General features: G+C 37.9%; 2 protein-coding genes across 10 annotated transcripts in view; one reads left to right on the forward strand and one right to left on the reverse strand.

The window, feature by feature from the left end:
- The window catches only part of LOC117661787 (rap1 GTPase-activating protein 1-like), a 72,577-nt gene that overhangs the window by 15,570 nt on the left and 34,101 nt on the right, over positions 1 to 22,906 (forward strand). For all 9 annotated transcript variants that reach the window (XM_060690333.2, XM_087886467.1, XM_060690330.2 and 6 more), the window contains exons 2-7: positions 3,470 to 3,563; positions 5,232 to 5,267; positions 7,011 to 7,058; positions 13,393 to 13,431; positions 13,993 to 14,184; positions 22,697 to 22,800. In XM_060690333.2, the coding sequence (XP_060546316.2) occupies positions 5,250 to 5,267; positions 7,011 to 7,058; positions 13,393 to 13,431; positions 13,993 to 14,184; positions 22,697 to 22,800 (401 nt within the window). In that variant the 5' untranslated portion in view covers positions 3,470 to 3,563; positions 5,232 to 5,249. The remainder of the gene's footprint in view (positions 1 to 3,469; positions 3,564 to 5,231; positions 5,268 to 7,010; positions 7,059 to 13,392; positions 13,432 to 13,992; positions 14,185 to 22,696; positions 22,801 to 22,906) is intronic.
- GSTK1 (glutathione S-transferase kappa 1) overlaps positions 21,097 to 22,906 on the reverse strand; it is a 55,639-nt gene continuing 53,829 nt past the window's right edge. Inside the window, exon 9 of the mRNA XM_087886475.1 lies at positions 21,097 to 21,506. The gene's annotated coding sequence lies outside the window, so the exon portion shown is untranslated. The remainder of the gene's footprint in view (positions 21,507 to 22,906) is intronic.

Genomic DNA, 22,906 nt, shown 5'->3' on the forward strand with positions numbered 1-22,906 from the left:
TCAACTGGGTGGCATCAACAATGATTTTTGGTTTTATGGCTTTGGTATTTGGCACAGCCTGGTCAAGTATTTCAATCTTATTCAGGTTTATAGTTAGGCCGAAGTGCGTAGCAGAATCTGAGAATTTACATAATACTACATTACTAATAATAGAGAATTTACATAATACTGCTAATTATAGAAAATTTACATAATACTGCATAATAATACTCTTTATATAATACTGCTATTAATGCAGGTAAACTCTCTGCATAACTAAACGACAGCTTAGTCATTGAATCCCAGACAGTGTCTATAGCAGGCTGCAACTGGAGGTAATCCAGACCGAAATGCATCTGGAGCAGCGAAACATGTATCCTGACCTTCTCTATGCAAATGGCTCATACACAAAGCAATTCTTATTATAGTACTGGATGAGTCTTTTTATTGCTTTGATAAATGATCCTTAACATTCAAGCATATTCCACCCGCTACAAGTAATGCCTGTCACTTTGGAGAGGAGAAGTAGCTTGCTGGTTGCTATCTTGTGCCTTATAGGGTAGAGGGAGCTTGTCATCTGTAAATAATTCAGCTGCTGTGTCCTGTTAAGACAGATATCTGCAAAGTACAGGTAGTCCTCAACTTACAACAGTTTGTTTAGTTATCGTTCAAAGTTACAACGGCACTGAAAAAATGACTTATGACTGTTTTTCACAGTTTATTATTTATTATTATTTATTAATTCAATTTGTATGCCGCCCCTCTCCGAAGACTCAGGGAGGCTCACAATGCATTTAAAATCATTATAAAAAACATTTAAGAATTAAAAACATTAAAAACATTAAAACTCATTCACACCATTCATAACCGGATCTTGCCGGATCACAAGAGCTAGATCAACGGCCCCAGACCTGCTGGAAAAGCCAGGTCTTCACCGCATCCCTATGATCACCTTTTCAGCATCCCTATGATCATTTGATCAAAATTCAGATGTTTGGCAACTGATTCATATTTATGACCATTGTGTCCCAAGATCATGTGATCACCTTTTGTGAACTTCTGCAACCAATGGGGAAACCAGATTAATTTAACAACCAGGTTACTAATTTATCAACTGCAGTGATTCACTTAACAGCTGAGGCAAGAAAGGTCATAAAATGGGGCAAAATTCACTTAACAAAAATGTTGGGCTCAATTGTGGTTATACGTTGAGGACTACCTGTACCAAGAAAAGGTAGGCAGGCATTAAGAGAAAAAAAAACTATGGAAATTTTGTTACCTGCCTTCCAAAACATACATTAAAGCATTTGGGCCTTTTAATTTAGAATGAGGGCAGATAAAAAAAGATCCAGCAGAAGCATATAAAGTAATGTTCAGCATTGATGGAAAATGTGGGAGAAATGTATTTTTCTCCCTCCCTTTTTCCTTGTGCAAGGAGCCCTGTGCAAGGAGAGTCAGGACTCTTCCAAGGAAATAAATGATTATACAGAAGCAAAATAGGGAAGATGTAATGAGGAGGGCTACCATCTTAGATGGTTGTAAAAGAAGACCACTTCATGGAGGATAGGACATTCATTGGCTACTAATCTGGTAAATTAGTTTAGAATCTAAAACAGCCTATCTTAAAATACCAGCTGTTGGAGACCAAACATAGAGCGCTGTTGCTAAGGATAGCAAGATAAATCAACACATAAATCAAAGAAAGAAGGCTATTGCTATTATGTCCTAATTCTGAACTTTGTGGATGTACGTGTCAGCTGCTGGGGTACAGAACATTGGAGTAGATGGTCTTTTGTTCTACTCTGTCAGGTATTAGAAGAACTTCTATACTGTTGCATTGTGTTTTTGTATGCATAGAAAACACATATTTCATATATACTGAATAGGAAGCCTTTCTATATCAGACTAGGATTTTTTGTGGTAAAACGTTAAATCAGGTCAAATTATTATTTGCAGAACTTCCACATCACGCATCTTTTGGGGCATCATTCCAGGTGGATACTATTTTTTATTCATAGCATTCTCCTCTGTTATTTATGAATGGCCCCGATATGATTCTTCAGGATTTCTCTTTCTAATTATACTTTCTTGTACATCCCATCCATGCAAATACTTGTGTGGAAGAAGAGATGGAGAAGTAATTGTCACTGCAGCAAGTCAGAGTCCTGAGCATCTGAAATGGAATGTGAAAAATCAGGAGTCTGGCAGCACCTTTTCTGGCACATTTTATTAAAAGGCATCGGCATTCACGAGTTGCAGCTCACTTCATCAGATGCATAGAGTGGCTAGACTGATGTAGGATTTAAATGGGGATCAGGTGGGGGGAAGAAGGAGGGTTATGCAGACACAGGTTACATGTGCAACAGATTTCTTATCAGTTGATTATTGTAGCATATTAAAGCCCCTTGTGCTTGTTGAGATCTTCTGAGATTGGCTGAAACTTTTTGATATATGTGAGTTCAACAATTTCTCATTCAGTGGCACTATTAAAGTCTCCCAAAAATTGCTTTGCATGAAAGAGAAAAATGCAGCTGTAATAGAAAGCTGAAGTGGCAGACAGGATAATATATAAAAGGTCTCAGTCAGGGGTGATGACATGCTGGCCACAAGACCGTGGAAACATCTCCAGACGTCACTGGTTTAAGAAAGGCTCCAGATTTCTGGGTTAAGAAATGGAGATGAGCATAGCTCCCTTAAATTGGTCACAACTGGTGGGGTTAAAGATGCAGGGACACCTTTACATCACTCCAATAACAGGAGGGAAAGATAGTGCTTAAGGGGTAACGCTGGCATTAGGGAGACTTAAGTCCAGCTCCATCCTTGACCATAGAAGCTTCCTGGGTGGCTTGGGTTGGGGGTGGGGGCAGTAATTCTCTCTCAGCCTAACTAATCTCACTGGGTTGTTGCTGTGTAGAGGAAATGGGAAGAGCTAGCATATACAGCTGCTTAAGCTCCTGAATGTAAGGTGATTTGTGTCTAATAAATAATAAATAAACCAGAATGCAAGGAGGGATGCAACAATGAATTGGCAAGGATGATTTGTGATTGCATGTATAGCCTGCACAAGCTCTGTTCTTGGTTTTAAAACATGTTTGACTACTCACTGACTGAGGTTTAATTGTGAATGGCTTTTGTCTCTGAAACCATATTCAGTGTTGAATGCTTGTGTGAGACGCATTAATAAATGTATGCCTGTGATGACTAGGGGAATTTACCTAGGGTTTCTTTATTTTAGTGCTATGCTTTGGCTAGATATCATTTAAAAAACCTTCTCTTCCTGCCCATTAATAGTTACAATCTTTCCTTGAAAAGAATTATGTATATTTCTCTGAATGGATTTTATGAAAATACAGTCTGGGCATTGTCTGAACTATAATCAGGCCAGTTCCTAAGCTTATGAAAAAGAGTATCAGCATCTGGAAAAAGTGACAGTTCTGCAGCTGTTGTTTGTTTTTATTATGCTAACTGGCATGGTCTCCTTTTCATACAGGAGATCTGATGAAGCAGAACACTGCATCAGTGACATCTTAGACTCACCTATCCAGGATCCTCAGGCTGCCCTTAATCTAGGTGTTCAGAATAAGGTAAGGAGTGCCTTTGCTTTCTGCCTGCCTCTAATAATGCAGATGTGCTTAACTCAATCAGTTACATCTTGTCTTTGCTTTAGGAGCTTCAGATAATCCTCGTAACCCTTAGGGACATAATTTATCTTGAGAGAGAAGCTAGTCTAAGGTCACCCAGTTTTCTGGCTGACTGAGGATCTTCTAAACTGAATGCCATTAGCATCAGCCTCCTCAGGGAGAGGAACTGGGTTAGCATAGCTGGACGATTCTGAGCTTTTTTCAGCTGTATATGCTTAGAACATCAGTTCTTGGCACCCAAGTATGAAAGATTGGAAATGGAACTGGTATACTTAGGGATTTGGGGAAGATTTGGAGCATGCTGTTTTTCCACATAAGCTCTCTTCTCTTTAGGTCAAGTTGAGGTGTTCATGTAACAAACCTGTCTTTTGTATCTCAATTTGATGCTGTTAATAATATAATTCTTTTCTGCATTTTTTTTTACCTTACTGTTTACAGTTCTTCCTCTTTCCTTCCTTGCAGTGGCATATATACTGCTAAGTCAGTAGTAATAGTAATAGTTCCTATGTTTTGTCTATGAAAAACTATCATCTAGGTGTTTAATGAACAAAGGAGAAGGTTCCATTCAGCTTTCTCTCATGAAAATATTATGTGTAGTCTTCAATTTAGGAACAATCATTTAAGAGATGGGAGCCAGGAAAAATATTGACGAGAGATATGTCAGTTGTATTTGATAGTTTGAAAGTTTTCATGTTGAATATGCGGTAGATTAATTTATTTTGTCTCAGTGAGAAAGATATGGATTCAACCAGAGGTTAATTTTTGGCTAAAATTTAGAAGAACTTTTAATGGTAACAGACTAGTTGATGCCCCTTAAAGCAGTGGTCCCCAACCTTTTTATCGCCGCGGCCCGCTGAGCGCGCGCAGGGGTGGGGGCACGGCCCAGGAGCTTTTGCGCACAGCCCATTGCGCACGGCCCAGGAGCTTTTGCGCACGGCCCAGGAGCCTTTGCGCTGCAGCGTTCATGTCCCCCGGCCGCTGCGCGGCCCGGTGCCAGGTACTCCACGGCCCGGCACCGGTCCGCGGACCGGGGGTTGGGGACCACTGCCTTAAAGTATTTAAGCAGAGCTGGGCAACCTTATGTTCACTACCTGATCCTGGAGTCACTCAGAGTGAGATGGATGGTATCTAAATTAGATGAGAGGGAGAGAGAGAAGAGATAGAAAAAGAGAGAGAGATGATTGATAGATAAAATATTTTAGGAGTGCTATAGTGTTGTCCTGCTTTTAGTAGGTACTTGGACTTTCCAGGGTCTCTTCCAATTATGTTTTTTTAAGGTTTAAAATTTAAAGGTTGTTTTTTAAATGGCAAAATATTTGGTTCTTTTCAGACAAAAAGGAATATCTGAGTAAGGAATACAGTAGTAATGAGCAGCTCACTAAAAGGTATAAGACATGGCACTTTTTCAAAATGGCCTGGTTTCCAGATAATTAGAGCTTATACAATATGTTTTTTCTCTTCTGAGACAACAACTATCAGGAAGCACTCTGAACTTTGTGTTTTCATAAAAAAAACTGTGCAGTATTGAAGACACAATCTAATGAAACAGTAATAATGATCTAAAGTTTGGGGTCTGCAAATTGATTTCTTATTTTATGTGATTCCATACAGGTAGTCGACTTATTTGAAATGATTGAAAAAATGCAGGTATGTTTTTCTTGTTTCATGATCAAATTTTGAACCTCTGATAACAAGCTGCTTCTGCTATGGAATTGTCTTGCCACCTGAACATTACCACAACCCGAATGCAATAATTACCTCAAAGGCCTCTGCCCTGTCTATAGCTGTGTAAGCTGTTAACCCTCTCCACACAGCTGGCTTCTGGTGACTCATCTTACTTTGATGCCCTTCTATTCCACACCCTGCCTGTTCCTGCTGTGAACTTTCTATTGGTTCATCTGGCTCCTGTGAGATTCTCCTTGTAATTTATGAAAATGTTTTTACCTCTCTGCTGTGTCTGTTAGTTAGAAATGGATGCTTTCTTTCTGCTGTACTTTTGGAAGTCATGTAGCTCCAAGAGCTAGGCTTTCCCTTAGTGATACCTCAGTTCTCTTCCTCTGCCTGTGGTCTACATCTCTGTTTTCATTTGGGCCTGGTAATTATCTGACCGCAGGAATACCTACATGAAGGAATAGAAATGTATTGGGTGAAAATGCTTTTTGGGTCACTTCTCTTGCACATCTGTGTTCACACTTTCTTGTATACTGGAATTTAAACTGAAATCACTCTACTAATAAACTCAATTGAGATTCGTGGAATGAATTATAAACAAACCAACTTGATTTCCAGGGCAAATTGTATAACATACAGTCTGAGCCTAACACACTGTAGATGTGTTACCTAGAGTAAGCTTTTGGTAATTTGTTGAATGAAATTTGTTTTTCCATTTGAAGCTCTCAGAAGAAAGTGGATGGGGCCAGTTAGTTTCACTGAATTACTACTCTTATGAGCGCCTAGATGGTTTAAACTGAAGCAGCCAGTGAGGGGAAAAATAACATTTGGACAGTTGCATTACAGGCAGTAGTGATTAGGTTTGGGGATAGGATAGGATAGGATTCTTTATTGGCCAAGTGTGATTGGACACACAAGGAATTTGTCTTGGTGCATATGCTCTCGGTGTACATAAAAGAAAAGATACATTCGTCAAGAATCATGGATGGATTGATTGATTCTTTCACCTAGGTGAGCAAGAAACCATATACAAATAGTTTTTTTAGTTAAAAAAAAGCATTCCTGCTTTATCAGAGCTGATCCCTTCTATCTCTTCTTCCCAGGATTTTAGGCCAATAATATTTTTCTCAAATGTCTTAGTATTTTTGAAAATCATATTTGTTCTGTAACCTGACTGTTACCTATAAGGAAATACTTGTATGTATGTATGTATGACAAAAGTCTTCTATTTTGAAAAGAGATGATTATTCTAGAGTGAATGATTAAGCATAGTAGCATAACAAAAGCACATTATCTAAATATGTTGCCTATAATGAACTTTGAGAATCTTACTCTTTGCTCCTGAAATGTGAAATGGTTTCATAATGAGGCTCTTAATCCTGAAAAGAGCAGTGGTTTGCCTTTGTCAGCTACAGCTTCTCAAAAAATTGCCACTAAACCTTAATATTTAATATGATAGAATGGAAGAGGTATTAAATATGTGGAAAACAATTATATTAAATGTGTTTAATATTATTATATGTAAATTAAATTGTGTTTAGTTGTTATCCTTGCCCCAGAATTTTTAGAGTATTGTCCCCACCATGTTATTCAACAGCCAAATGAACTTTCAACAGCCTTCCCTCTCTGAGGCAGAGGGAAAAATAAACCAGAGATTGATGGATTTCTTCTTTCCTCCCTCTCTTCCGGCCTTCCTTGATTCTCTATCTGTCTGTCTAGAGAAGTCGTTTGGATGAGCAAAGATGTTCACTTCCAGCTACACTGAAGGTCAGTTTCCATTGCTCATTGCATTTTTTGAATTAGGAAGGATAAACCCCATCAAAGGTCTGCACATTATTCTATGATGGGACAGGTTGCACTCTAGTATTTCAGCAGAATTTCAGTCAATAAACAATCCAGCAGGAGGCTTTGCAAATAAGATTTTGGGGAGGGTGGGCTGTTCCTAAGGACTTGAGATAGGCTTCACTCCCAACTGAGTGGAATCCTTTCTTTCTCCATCATGGAATGAATAGCAGCCTTCTGTTTCTGTACAACTGTGGAGTTAGAATTGCTGGTGCAGGGAATGGACACCCTTAGAGGAATGGGAGCAAGGCTTAGCAGTTTTGGGGAGGGCAGAAGTCACAATAGGTGGTATAGTTTGGGGACAGATTCACATATTTGGGCCTGTGCCCAATTTGGGTTTCCTCTGTCTGATTTTCTTCCTTAACTCAAATCTTATCTATGGCTTGCATTATGTTTTACTGAATTTCCCATCCCAAAATGTCAGAGAACTTACACCATGGCTTTTCAAAATTGTATCACTAAAATTTAGTGGTGCTGTCAGAGGAAGTCCAAGATCTGTGGGCATCACTGTGAGTGCTGATTAGAGGCAAATTGGAGTAGGGAAAGAGCCATAAGTCCAGGTGAGGGAAGAAGAGAAATAAAAGAAATAGAAATTATTAAAACAATAGAGGAAAATTAATATTAGACATGCTAGCTGGAAATTCTTGACCCTAAGGGGAAGGCAGAAAACCGAGCAAGGGAAAGCACCATTGTTTGTGTATATATTTCAGTGTTCGGAAAAGTAAACCATTTTGGTCTAGTAGTTAAGGCACCAGGCTAGAAACCAAAGGTCTGTGAGTTCCAGTCCCACTTTAGGCATGAGAGCTGGGTGGCTTTCATGCCTAAATCACTCTCTTAGCTCAACCCACCTGACAGGGTTGCTGTGGGAAATATAGGAGAAGGAAAGAATATTGGATTTATTCACCAATTTGAATTATTCATAAAATAATAAAGGTAGGATATTAATTAATTAAAAACAAACAAATAAATGAAGTGTTCCAAAGCAGACTAATCTTCCCAAACTGGCACTTTCTAATTATACAGAGCATGCAGGGTCAAGAATTCCCAGTCAGTATGACTAGAATAATACAACTTCAAAGTTCACAATAAACCTATACTATCATATAAGGGGCATTAATTCAGGAATACTTCCTAATAATTCTGGAAGAGCAGGAATGGCAAGATGAAAAGGAAAAGTCACTCTTTGCACCTATTTCCTGTTCTCTTGTGATTGTAAGTGGAATGGTGTGCCAATCTAGCAATTGCACTACTTTAGTTGAATGATTCTTTATGCATGCAGTAAAATATCCCTCTGATTTTTTTTTTTCTTCGATTCAATCATGTCTGATTCTTCAAGATTGCCTCGACAAGTCTTCTTGGCAAGGTTTTTTTCAGAATTGATTTGCCATTGCCTCTTTCCTCAACCTGAGAGAAGGTGACTGGCTCAAGGTTACCCAACTGGCTTTGTGCCTAAAGTGGGACTAGAAGTCACAGTCTCCCAGTTTCTAGCCTGACGCCTTAACCACTACAACAAACTGACTCTCTTCGCTATGATTTATAGTAAAGCATAAAACCAAAATTAAACAAAAAATGCAATTTTAAGAACTATTCAATTATTCAAAAAACTGCTCTGTCTAATTAAAAGCCTTTTATTAAAAAGAAATGTTCTTGAATCCAATTGGATTGTGATTATTTCATCCATGCAGTTTCCTTGGCAGTGTTATAAAAGTGGTTTTTTTGAATGCATGTTTTGACTTCCCAGTCTAGCATACAGTTTACAGATTATCGTACATCAAAATACTAACCAGGACTGATCCTGTTTAGCTTCTGACATTAGCCAAGATTCTGTTACCCATTAAAACATAACCTTTACAAAATCTATCAAACAGGTCAATTGCCTGAACTCTGCAAGAAGCACCTTACAGGCTTTAAAAGTGGTAATCAGCCTCTCTCATTAACTAGAAATAAACTGGCAGACACTTCAATGGTCTTCACATCTTTAAGTCTTTCAAAGACCAGCTTATCTCGAGTTCTTGTAGGGAGCCCTGGAGATGACCTTGGAAAAGTTGTTAAGACAATGGGTGTTGCATGTATTAATGTTGGAAGTGGGAGAAGAGTATTAGAAAAAAACTAAGACTTATTCTTTCCTCATTTACTGGAATAGAAGGAGGAGGAGGGGAGGAAAAACATAGGCAGACTTGCAAGATTTTGTTACTACAGCTGATCTGCATAAAGTGTAGTGTTTAAATTTCCTGTAGAGTCAGTTTCCTGATCTGTTCTACCATGTAGAGCTAAAAGTTGCATACAAACTGGAAGTTTCTGAATTAGAGGCATAGGCAACATTGTAAAGAATGGGTCACAGTATTCATGCCTTAGCCTGATCTAGAAGCATTTGTAATATTATTACTGAGGCATTTCTGCCACAGCAGCTGGCAACATCCAGCAAACAGATCTGTTTAGTATTTAAATAGGACACCATCATGAAATCCCACCATAGACTATTCCAGGAAGTTTTTTTTTAAAAAAAAAAACCATCCTGGAAAAAGGCACCCAAACCATTGTTGCCAAAAAACTATATAAGTAATCTTTGATTTACGGCCATTCATTTAGCATCCATTCAAAGTTTAGACAGTGCTGAAAAAATGACCCATTATGGTTGTTCATACAGTTGTGCTGCCTTCGGAAAGTCTTTGGAAAAACAGCACAGCTTTACAAAGGCAGAGCACCTTTCTGAAGGCTCAGGGAGCCACAGGTAGGAAATATTCACCAGAGAAGCTGAGTCCAAAAAGGAGTGAAGCAATGGCTGAAGACAAAAGCTGAAAGATCAGTGCAGGGAACTCAGAGCCAAAGGAGCTGGGTGAATGAATTCTTGCTGGCACTTGCTGGGATGGGCTGGAGTATCCCAATATGGCAAGCAGTCTAAGCCCCATGTGGTTCTGGGGCTGCTTGCCATCCAGCAAGGCATGGTGCAGGATAGAGATTGGGGGGCGGGGGGGAATTGGCGGTTGGGGGGAGTTGGAGGCAGTCCTTTACCGGAGGCTCCGGGCTGGGTAAGATCAAACCTAGGCTGGGTAAGATCAAACCCAGGCTGGGATGAGTACTTGCTTGATGGTCTATAATTCTTGGTAAACAACTGCAATCTGTAAACAAGATTGCTGTCATAAATCAGTGCAGTCATGTGATGTTTCACTTTACAGCCACACTGATTTATGATGGCAATCCTGGTCTGAACTATCATAATTTAAGGATTAACTGTAGTATACCCATAGGAATAGAGCAATATTTGGGGGCGGGGAGGGAGATGCATCTTAACTTTTGGTTAAATGTTGAGCAAAGACAAATCTAGGGGTGGAGTATACTATTTGCAATAGGGTGTTCAGTTTCTCTGGTATACTCTTATTTCGTTTCTGCCCAAAAGGAATTACCAGATACTCCCATAACTGAATTTGCTATCAGACTGGCCAGGCTGCAAAAGATACTCTCCGGAAGAAAAAGGCTCATTAAGAGCAAGTAACTGAAGGTTCTGTGATCTAATTAAAGGAGGAGATGGTAGAAGTAAAAATCAGCCCTCTCACACCTGAAGTAATTCATCAGCTCATGAGCCTGCAGAGGCAATTTGTGCAAAACAATCTTGCTTTGCTGCATGTTTTGCCTCAACATAATACACACTAATATTATAATGGCTCAGATTTATGTTGAGTCAACTTCCACTGCACTTTGATCATCAACTATGCCACTGCAGCTCCTGTTCTTCTGTGTGTGTGCATGTGTATACATAGACACACATACAGTACATATACATACATACATATATACATACATACACATGCACAAACACAAAAGCTCTATTTCTGAAGTATATTGGAAAGAGCATTTAGGTGCAGCTGTGCCAATTGCCTTAGTAGTTCCCAATTCCATATCCTACCCAACACAAAGACAGAATTGTTGGTGGGACCAAACACAAACTCTTTGGAGGTCTTTTGAAATCCATTTGGATCCAATTGGATTCTTCTTGGGCAAATTAAAAAGTCCAGCCACTCCTACATATGGAGGTCCATCCATAAAAAGTTATGAACATATCTTTGCTTTCTGAGTTTGGTTGTTTTCCTGAAGATGTTTCATTCCCCAAATTAGGTAACATCATCAATGCTACTTTTACTATTTAACACTACTGGCTTCAACTAAGGATGACTTAAAACTGTTTACTCATGATCTGGAGACTAAATAAATGATATCAAGTCATATCATATTCTGATAAGGTGGGGAAAGACCTTAAAGTAGTGGCTTAATGTATTTAGAATATCTTTCAGCTGAATGTTATGGTTCTATTACTTGATGTCTGAGGCATACCAGCTCACATACCAGCTGTGATCATTTTGCTGGTTTACAGTTGGAATGTTAGTAGGATAAAGTGGTCATTTTTAAATTTGGCATTAATGAAACATTATTTTTAGGAGCTGAAAAAAATACAGATTTTTTTTTGTTCCAGAAACTCTGCACAAAAAGAGAAATCATATAGTGATGCAATAAAAGGGATATATTGTTGATTTTTTAAATGTTTTCTGAGTTTGCTTTTCTTCTAGCAGTTGTTTCATGATCAGACTAAGCGATGGGGAAGAGTAGAATTTGCTGACTATTTAGATGATGATGATGATGATGATGATGATGATGATGATGATGATGATGATTAAAATACTAATGCAGAATAGTATTTGGCTATTCAGAGTAATAAATTTGGCTGCCAATTTACTAGCTGTGTTGTGGCATATGCTTATGCACTTCCCAAGGTGTGCCACTCAAGGATGAGTTAGTTTTGCAGCAGAAAGATGAGCAGCTCTTCCTGCAGTGTCCAAGGCCCCCCTTCCTTCACCAAAGCCGCCTCACAAATGGGTGTTGCAACTGGGAAGATTCAGAGCTTGCAGGAATCTGTCTGCCTTCACGAAGCACCAGCTCATCTTCCCACTGAAGTGGTACCTATTTATCTACTCACATAAAATATGCTTTTGACTTGCTAGGTGGGCAGAAACTTAAGCAAGTGATGGGAGTTCACCCGGCCATGCAGTGCTACACCTCGAATTGCTGGAGCAGAGACCATCTACAGCATCATTAAGCCACTGAGTCACCGTGTCACTTGGATGACAATTGCTTATATTTCAGAAGATAGATTCAAGATTCAGAAGGATCTTGATAGCTTGAGCATTGGGCCCTACCAACAAGATGCAATTCAGTGAGGTCCTGTACTTAGGTAGGAAAAACCAGATCCACAGATGCAGTATAGGCAGTATCCTCCTCATCAGTAGTGCCTATGAGAGGGATCTAGGTGTCTTGGTGAATCACCACTTAAGTATGAGTCAGCAGTGTGCTGCGCTGCTAAAAAAAGAACAACAACACAATTCTGAGCTGCGTTGGCAGAGAGATAGTATCAAGGAAAGTGATAGTACCATTCTCAGGCCACATTTGGAATACTGCATCTAGTTCTAATCACTATAAAATAAAAAAACAAAAAAAATTCCCAGGCTCTGAAAAGAATGCAGACAATAGCAACAAATACAATAAGGAGGTCTAGAAGCTAAATCCTATGAAGAACAGCTAAAGGAACTAGGCATTTTTAGTTTAATGAAGAAAAGATTGATGGGAGACATGATAGTAATCTTCCAATACTTGAAGGATACTGGGAAAGGGCACTGATTTATTCTTCATAGCACCTTCCGGTAGAACAAGAAGCAATGGGTGGAAACCCATCAGAAGGAGATCCAACCTGGAAATAAGGAAGAATTTCCAGACAGAACTATTTAGCAGTGGAACAGCTTGCCTCCCAGAGTTGTGGATGCTCCATTGCTGGAGTTTCTCAAGAAAAGATTGGATAACTATTTGTCTGAGATGGTATGAGGATTTCTGTCTTGGTCAGAGGGTTAGACTGGAAGACCTCCAAATTCTTTTCCAACCCTGTGATTCTACAAAATGCTACAGAAACTGCCCCCCAGCCCGGTGTCTAAATGCAAAAGCGCTCTCTCTTGGACTGGCTACACCTATTTTGGTGGAATTCTTAAAGGGTGTGTTTGTGCATGCTTTTAAGGAACCTTTATATAAAAGGCTCTTAGAAAAGACTCAAACTCAGCCTTTTCTGACAATTGATTCTATACATTGTGCTCTCAGAAATAAACTTTACCTCTGGTTCAAGCAACTGCCTGCATTCCTTATTCTCGGCTTGGAAACAAACCTGGTAAGATTTCTTTCCAACACTCTTATGTATTTACTAATTGCCTCTATGCGTTTTCAGAGAGAAGAGGAATACATCCCATACCCCAGCATCCATGAGGTGAGTCAGTGATGGTTTGAGTTCATATGTTTTAATTGAACAAAGCTAAGTCTGGCTTAGGCTTGTCAGCTAAAGAAGGATCACTTTGGGTGATTTGAGATCTGAGTTCTTTGATAGGATTTTTGGTCTCCAAGTCTAGTTCCTTTTTTGAGATTAATCCATAGCTATTTCAGGAGGATGAACTCCTTGAGCTCTGAAGCAGAAGGAGGATGCAGAGATATGCTTGATAAAAGTTGTAATCCAATTCATCTGGACAGGAGTGGGTTCTACTTACCTTTACTACCAGTTTGCATTGTGCTCGCCCGCGCGCTCTTCTGCGCATTCGCAGAAACTTCTGCGCATGCACAGATCTACTTTGATGACATCCGGGTCAGTGGGCGGAGCCTCCCACTGGTTTTACTACCAGTTCTTGTGAACCAGACCGAACCGGGGGCAACCCACCACTGCATCTGGAAGAAGTGGAGTGAGGAGGGGTGATTTCAAGTGTTCCAATGTGTATAGCTATGGAATCTGATTAATTTCAAATGCAAGTGCAGATTGCCCTATCTTCTTTCTTAAAAGGTATTACAGAGGGGCTGGCCATACCCTCTAATCATTTTACCACAGTTTGGGGGTTACTGGATTGAAGGGACATCTCACAGCCTTCCCGTATCAGGCCCTGAATTTCAAGACTTGCCATCTCCTTGCAGTGGCAAAGTGAGATTGGAGTGCGATCCAACAGCAAAGCTGTACCGCAAACACTTCCTGGGAAAGGTAAAATTTTATATTATTTAACATACTCCAAACCTTTATATTTTAGGTGTTTTTTTTGTAATAATTTGCAGTATAAATCTGTGGATACAAGTTGGTTAAGAAAGAAAACGTTAAAAATGTTACTTTTCAAGTAATTTTATTAGAGATTCAAACTTGCAATTTACTATGTCAACTCAATTTTTAATTATATTATTATTATTAGTCATATTTATTATTATTAGTCATATTTCTATGCCGCCCACTCTCCGAGGATTCTGGGCGGCTTACACCAAAGACAGTATACTAAATAGCATATTTTCTCCTAACAATCTGGGTCCTCATTTTACCCACCTCGGAAGGATGGAAGGCTGAGTCAACCTTGAGCCAGTGAGATTTGATCCGCTGATCTGCTGAACTAGCAGTCAGCTGAAGTAGCTGCAGTATTGCACTCTAACCACTACGCCACCTCGGTGCAGTGGTTAGAGTGCGCCTATACTCATTATAGTATAGTACTCTACTCTGCTAGAGAAGAAAAGATATAGAGAGAGCAATATTATCAGTATAATATAACCTCAAAATTAATAAACTTCATAATAAAAAAAAGGCTTGGGAAATTATGCAATCAACAGAATAGTTCCAAAACTTTGTTTCTATTGCTTGAAAGTCTTGCACTATGCTAGAAAAAGTGAATTCAAATTCAAACAGACAACACGTACTCTGTAAATCAAGAATAGATTTTTTTTTGTGTTCCAGCATTTAGCTAATCCCTTGCCATGATAAGGTATGCTGATAATTAGAAGCAAGAAGAACATAAGCATCTTGAACGCTTAATATGTATCCATAGTAATATATTTATCCTGCTAATATATTAGCAGGATAAATAGCAGTTTATAGCAGTTAGACCCAAATGTTTTCAATGTGTAACCGTTGCATTACATTCAGTATTGAGATAAAGTCTAAAGGTATATAAAACAATCCATTTGTTTGTCAGAATTGTTGCTATGATCCAATGAGATCTAGCCTGACTTCCTCTAATTTATAGAATAATCAAGCAGGATATTGTACATGTATTAATTAGAGTATGAATACCTGTTTATGAAATACAATAAGTCCTGTCTATTTTAAACAGAGCTAGAATAAATATCAACTAAAAAAAATGTCAATAATGCTAGAATTTTTATGGTCATGTACAAATCCAGCCGGAACTGGTTGTTCAGTAGTCAGAAGGACAAGCTATAATCTGTGGGCCAAAGCAGCCTTTAAAAACTTAACTCCCATATTTATCAAGGAAATATATCTTTAATTAGAACCCAGAGGGAATCTATATTTGTCTGATTAAAAGCCAGGGATTTTTCTTTTGAAAAAGCTACAATACCTGTCTAGTAAAATAAAAGATATAAATACTGTAGCTGATATACATTTTGTATCAATCCACTGAAAAACCTGTTACAAAGAAAAATACCTAACTATATACATCTGTGTAATTAAGCTTGTATATATATAAGTCAAAATCTGAAGTATACCACATCCCTCTCCCCTGACTCCTCCTTACTTTTCTGGCTCCGCCTACTGTATATATAAGCAGCTGTTCCTGTCAAAAACCTTGTCCTGCCTGATGATGTCCTGTGGAAAGAAACATGTAAAATAAAACAGTGTTGGATTCTCATATCTCGCATACTGATTATTGGGCCTATAATAAAAAAGAAGAATTATAAGCAACAAAACTGGTAGCAAGAGGATGGTTAAAGAAGGACCGATCTATCAAAAAGATGCAAGAAACATCTACTCCAACTGAGGTAAAAAGAAGACCCATAACGAGATTATTAAATAAAAGAATGGCAGCTCAATTAACTCCCACAGAAAATATAATAAAAGACAGGCATTTACTTAACACAAATATCCTGTCAGAAGTAAAAAAATCACAGACTGAAACTAAAGACACTCCCTCAGTCATCCCCCCAAAAAATAGATGACGATAAAAAGAAAATAATAGAATTAATAGAAACAGCTCAGAATAATCCTAAACTGTTTGCGAAACTCCACAATGTCATAAAAGACTACAGAGCAGCAACGGATGAAAAGGAGACTGAATACTGTCAAGATATAAAAAATACACTGGGAGAGTCAAGCAGCAAACATATGACAGCTGATGAAGCCGGCAACATTTTCCCGCTTTTTTCATGGTGGCCATTTTTGAATGAAACATCAATAAAAATGGCCGACTAACGAACAATAAAGTCTCTAGATCAAAACCCCAAAACAGAAAACAAAGATTACGATCTAATACACAACCCTAAAAATTACAGTAATAAAGAACGAATAAAAAGCTATTCACCTAAATCACCTCCAGAGCCAAAGATAAACAATGATGTACAGCTACTAACCGCAGCATTTAAAAAGAAAATTAAACTACCGAGCCCACAACTGAAGAGCCTGGAAAAACACATCAAACCAATATTCTATACAAATAAAATTGCAAATGATCTAAGCTGCCTAGAAAAAGAAACCGCATTCTACGAAAGTAAACTCAGACTATTCCCAGTGGAAACCCGCCACCCAACGAACACCAGAACTTATCAAGAAGATGTAAAAAAAGAATCATACTTACCAGAAAGAAGAGAACAATCTACACAATCCATGTACACGGATGGCGACCCAGGATGGACCCTGCCTCGCGGCCGAGCAACGGAGCAGAATCGCCAAGCCTTCCTGGAGGACTGCAGAGACCATCAGGACTACAGAGATGCCCCGAGGATCCAGACGACTTCCCAGATGAACGCCAAGCACCTGGAGCCGACCGAGATGAGACCAAGAAGCCAGCAAGTCGACTGGGATCTCCAAGCAAAAGCCGCAAGCATGGGAACGTTCTACAGCAACCGCGAGTCAGAAATAAGATCTGAGCATGCGCAGTCTCCATCTACAAAAAAAAAAGAGAGTACAGAGAGATAAGTCAGCATAGACATACACTTACTATACCAATGCCATATTGTGAGTACAATAATGACTTAGACCATGGACAGCAACAGATTGTAGATAGATTTCCACACCACTCAGGGATTTTACCAGCAGAACACATAAAATTAAAATCAGATGGAACTAACTTGTTGGAATGGAGCCAACAGCTCCAGGTGATATACTTAAGAGAAAATATGTTGTTCCTAATTACCAATCCTCCCAATAGGCCTTGGACTATTGAAGTAGATTATATACACCATAAGGCTTATTATATTTTAATTGCCACTATATCACCTAGTATATATCCCAGTATCAAAAACCATCTGACAGTTTATGAAATATTCCAAAAATTATTTATTTCATAGCAAAAGCGTTGCATCAACAACTAGAATATCTAGGGAATTTTATTCTGCTAAATTAAAAGGTGGGACCACCATGAGTGAGCACATCATAAATCTAAATGCAACTAGGGCTGACCTTATCCAAAGGGGAGAATACATTTCTGAAAGCAGCATGAAAAGCATAATAATTAACTCACTAGATTCAAGTTGGGATAACTATATCATCTTATTAGATAGTCTTAGTTTAGAGCACATCAGCTTAGAAACTCTAACTAGCAAACTCATAACAGAAGATAGACTAAGGAGAGAGCGATCCTTGAGTCACAGAGAAAATGGAAACACAAAGAGAGTAGAATTCCAAAGTAAAAATAGATATACACCAGAGTATCACACATGCGGTTCCAAATACCATTATAAAAGAGACTGTCCAAAAAATAATAGAGACATGGAGTACACATATCACAGGGAAAGAACTGGTAAGAAAATTAATCTATCAGATAGAAAATCACCAGATTATAGATATAAACATAGGGAATCCCCCAATCCTAAAGATAGAAGAAAATACAGAGATGATTCTAGAGAAAATAAATACGGTTCACTATTTGGATTAGGAAACAACGAAAAATCAAAAACAGAATCTAATAATGCATGGCTTATCGATTCCGGAGCTACAAATCACACCACTCATGAAAAAAAACACCTTAGCGACTTCACAGAAAAGAATTACTATATAGAAGTGGCCAACCAAAGTAAAGTTCTAGTGAAAGGAATAGGCACCATTTTCATCAAAGGCTTAGGAAGAATAGAGGGGGTACTTTTTATACCAGAAATCCTACACAATATATTAGCTATACATAAACTAAGTGAGGAAAAAGAGATAGAAGTCACATTCAAAAGTGGGAAAGTGCATATAACCAAAGACAAAAGGAACATAGGTAAAACCATTAACAAAGGAGGATTAACATACTTCCTACCAGAAGATGATAAGTCGACATGTACAAACACAGAATTAGAAAACAAAGAAAATAAAGCTAACACACATGAAAAATTTGAGAATAACATGAACGAAAGTCATACAGATGATAAAACTACCAATAAGAAGGTGTCATGTGGTAAACCAATTCACGATGAATGTGCCCATCTACTTCACAGGAAGCTAGGGCATGCTAGTTTCCCAGTTATCCAGAAAATGTTAGAATGTACTGATGATGCTAAAGTAAAGAGTTGCAAAAATTACTTAGAGTGTTCTGTATGCAAATCTTCTAAAAGTAAAAACAAACCTAGACCTAAAAAAGCCACTTGCACCACACACTCAATATTCCAATTATTACATATGGACATAGTTGGCCCCATGAAACCATCAATCAAATACAGAAAAAGATATTTTTTAACTATAGTGGATGATTTCAGCAGATTTGGATTCGTATATACACTTAATCACAAAAGTGAAGTATTTAAGAAATTCAAAGAATTCCACAAAAGAATAGAAACACAACACAACATAAAAATTAAACAAATAATGACAGATAGGGGATCAGAATTTCTGTCAAAGGAATTCTCCAATTGGTTAAAATCACAAGGAATCATACATTTCAAATCTTGTCCTTTCTCAGCTTTTCAAAATGGCGTCGCAGAGAGGAAAAATGGTTTGTTGCAAACCATGGTTAGATGTGTGCTAGAGCATGCTGGTTTAGGACAAACATTCTGGGCTGAAGCTCTAACGTATTCAAATTACACCTTAAACAGGTTATGGTCTAGTGTAATTGGTAAAACTCCATACAAGGTTATGTACAACAGAAAACCCAAAATCAGTCACCTGCATATTTTTGGAGTTACTGCAGATGTTTACGTCCCAAAACAATTAAGGCGTAAGGGTGAGAAAGTATCAAAAAGATTAAGATTTATGGGATATGAATCAGGAACCAAAGTATACCGATTCATAGACAAAAATAATAAATTCATCATTTCAGGATCAGCTGTATTTCATGAACATGCAAATTGGTCCAAAATTCATCTAAATGATTTATGCCCCATAGCAGAGAACACAACCAACACAAACAGAGAACACACACCACATACAACAAAATCCAATGCACAAAAAATAGAAAAACCCAAACATCATGAAATAACAACTAAAGAATGGAAAATGAATCATCCTGTCATTCAAGTAGACAGACTAACAGAAAAAGAAGCTAAATACATGCATGATACTGAGTTACCCCCCAATAGACCCATTAGACACAATAGAAACAAAATACCCAAAAGATTTGAAGATTACATACTATCCATAAATGGCAACAAAATAACACCTAACTCATATGAAGAAATATTAGAATTGCCACAAGAAGAAAGGTTAAAATGGGAACAAGCAATAAAGAAAGAAATGGATAGTTTAAGGGAATTGAATGTATACACCACCACAGAACCACCAATAGATAAGACACCAATTGGAACGAAATGGGTATTTAAAATTAAAGAGTTAGAAGACGGAAAATCATTATACAAAGCCAGATTAGTTGCCCTAGGATACGCACAGAAATTTCCAGATGATTATGTAGATACTTACTCTCCCACTATTAGGTCAGAGAGTGTCAAGAGTGCACTGATAATAGCATCAATCCTAAATCTGGATGTATATCAGTTTGACGTTCAAACAGCTTATCTGCACGCAAACCTTGACAAGAAAATCTATGTGAAAGCTCCTCCAGGTAATGGTGCACAAAAAGGAAAAATATGGCTGTTAAATAAAAGTTTATACAGGTTAAAACAATCTGGAAAGCGTTGGTACGAATGTTTGGCAAAAACACTAAATGACATAGGTTTTTCAGCTACATCAACAGATCTGTGCTTCTTTATTAGAAAAACAAACGAATCTACAGAATACATACTCGTTTATGTAGACGACATTTTATATTTTGGCCAAGACAAATACAGATGTGACAAATTCGCAGAAAAACTAAGCAAACATTTCACCTTAAAGACCTTAGGGAAAGTAAATAAATATCTAGGTGTTCAGATTGACAAAATAAGTGGAGGTTTCAAACTGTCTCAAAAAGAAAAAATATTAGAACTTTTACAAAGATGTAATATGATGGACTCTAAAACCTGCGAGACCCCCATGCAGACAGACTTTACAAAAAACATGAACAACGAAGGTGAACCATTTAAAGATAACACCCTATATAGATCTATTATTGGTTCATTATTATATATCTCCAATTGGACCAGACCGGACATCACTCTTGCTGTCCATCTCTTATCAAGACACATTAGCAACCCAAATTATTACCATTGGGATGGAATAAAAAGAATTCTTAGGTACCTTAAATTTAGTGCTGATGCTTGCTTATATTTAAAACCTGTTAACTCTAATAAACCAATATTGACATGTTATGCTGACGCAGATTGGGCTGGGGATACAAAAAGCAGAAAAAGCACTTCAGGGTATGTTTTCTTTATAAATGATTGCCCTGTTCATTGGTATGCTGGTAAACAGAATTTGATCGCCACCTCCACGGCGGAAGCTGAATATATCTGTCTTTCTAAGGCTACCAACAATCTGGACTGAACCCAACTACCCAATAACCATATATGAGGACAATAAAGCTGCTATAGACATATTAACATCAGAAGCAGTATATCAGAGGTCACGTCATATTGATATCAAATATAAACACATTAAACAATTATCTAATATAGGATTCGTTAAAGCCACCTATTGCGATACTCATGAACAAGTTGCTGATATATTGACAAAACCTTTACCAAATAATCAACATGCTTATTTGTCTTCTAAATTAAATGTGTATATATAAAGTAAAAAAATATATATATTCATTTAAACGTTAGGTATTTTTAGAGGGGGTTTTGTTACAAAGAAAAATACCTAACTATATACATCTGTGTAATTAAGCTTGTATATATATAAGTCAAAATCTGAAGTATACCACATCCCTCCCCCCTGACTCCTCCTTACTTTTCTGGCTCCGCCTACTGTATATATAAGCAGCTGTTCCTGTCAAAAACCTTGTCCTGCCTGATGATGTCCTGTGGAAAGAAACATGTAAAATAAAACAGTGTTGGATTCTCATATCTCGCATACTGATTATTGGGCCTATAATAAAAAAGAAGAATTATAAGCAACAAAACCATGAAGTCTGGAGGATTTCCCCAATTTCAGGAATTTAATTATGACAATTTCATGAAGCAAAAAAAGTGAAATAAGATTAGAAACCTCGTCCTGATTTAAATGTAGCAAGGTCACTTCTATTGGTAAAGAATTGTCACTATACAATTTAGAATATTTTTTTATAAATCATTGATAGTAGTTCTAATAATTGTAATTTCTTTTTCACCCAAAATTCTTTGATTATTTTTATTTATAAAATTATTTGTTTATTAAAGGCATTTGCATAATGAGTTACTTAGCTTAACCCTAACCCTAACCCTAAAAAAGACTACTAAAATGATATGACATAGATTAATAAGCAAAAAATAACTAGATCAATTTAAGCAGGAAACCTGAAAGTTTCCATTCCTGTGCTTAAAAACATAGCGTCTTAGAAATATCGCTAGTAGCAAAGCAGTCTTGTTCTCCCAGTATTTCCCCAATAAATGTGTATGTAGAAAACTTTTGAGCCTTTCCTGACAGAATACACACTCCATCTTAGGGATATCCAGTCCTGAAAAAGTGGGAAACACAGAAAATTCAAAACTATTGTAAAAAATGTCAGGACTCTGTAAGTCCTTGAAAGTACCATTGATGGCCACTAGACAGAACTATATTGGCAAATCCTATAATATGCTGTCCCCTGAGAAAGTGCCTATGTTACAATAGCACAACACTTGGGCATATTACCGCAACTCTCTTGTTATTTGGGGGGGCGGGGGGGCGGGGGAGGAGGGAGTGCCTTCAAGTCAGTCTTGATTCCTGGTTACTTGCTGGACAAGTCTCTGCAGTTTTCCTGACAAGTGGTTTGTCCTTGCCTGCTTCCTACAGCTGAGAGAGTGTGACTGGCCCAAGATGGCCCAGCTAGCCTTGTGCCTAAGGCAGGACTAGAACTCCCAGTCTCCAAAGTTTGTAGCCTGATGCCTTAACCTCTACAGCAAACTGATGCTCCCTTGTTACATTATAGGTGGGTTAGTCAACATCTGTAGGAGAGACAGAGCGTGTTCATTTATTTGCTTATTTTCAAGTATCATAAGATAAGACAATCATTTTGATGTCTTTGTTTTAGGAGCATCAGAATTTTTATGCCAATGATTCAGCTTTGGGCTACTTGGTTCTTTCTGTGAAGTATGAACAGGTTGAAGGGCAAGACAATCTTCATCTGTTGCTGAGGTAAAATTGCCCTTTGATGCCACCACCCTCAATGTATCACAGATCTAGTCAGCCTTTTCAGTAAGTTCTCTTTCCGTTTGTTGGTTTTCTAAAGCTTGTTTTAAAT

The sequence above is a fragment of the Pantherophis guttatus genome, chromosome 2 (genome assembly GCF_059756535.1).
Source record: "Pantherophis guttatus breed Tessera chromosome 2, ASM5975653v1, whole genome shotgun sequence".
Taxonomy (NCBI): Eukaryota; Metazoa; Chordata; class Lepidosauria; order Squamata; family Colubridae; genus Pantherophis; species Pantherophis guttatus.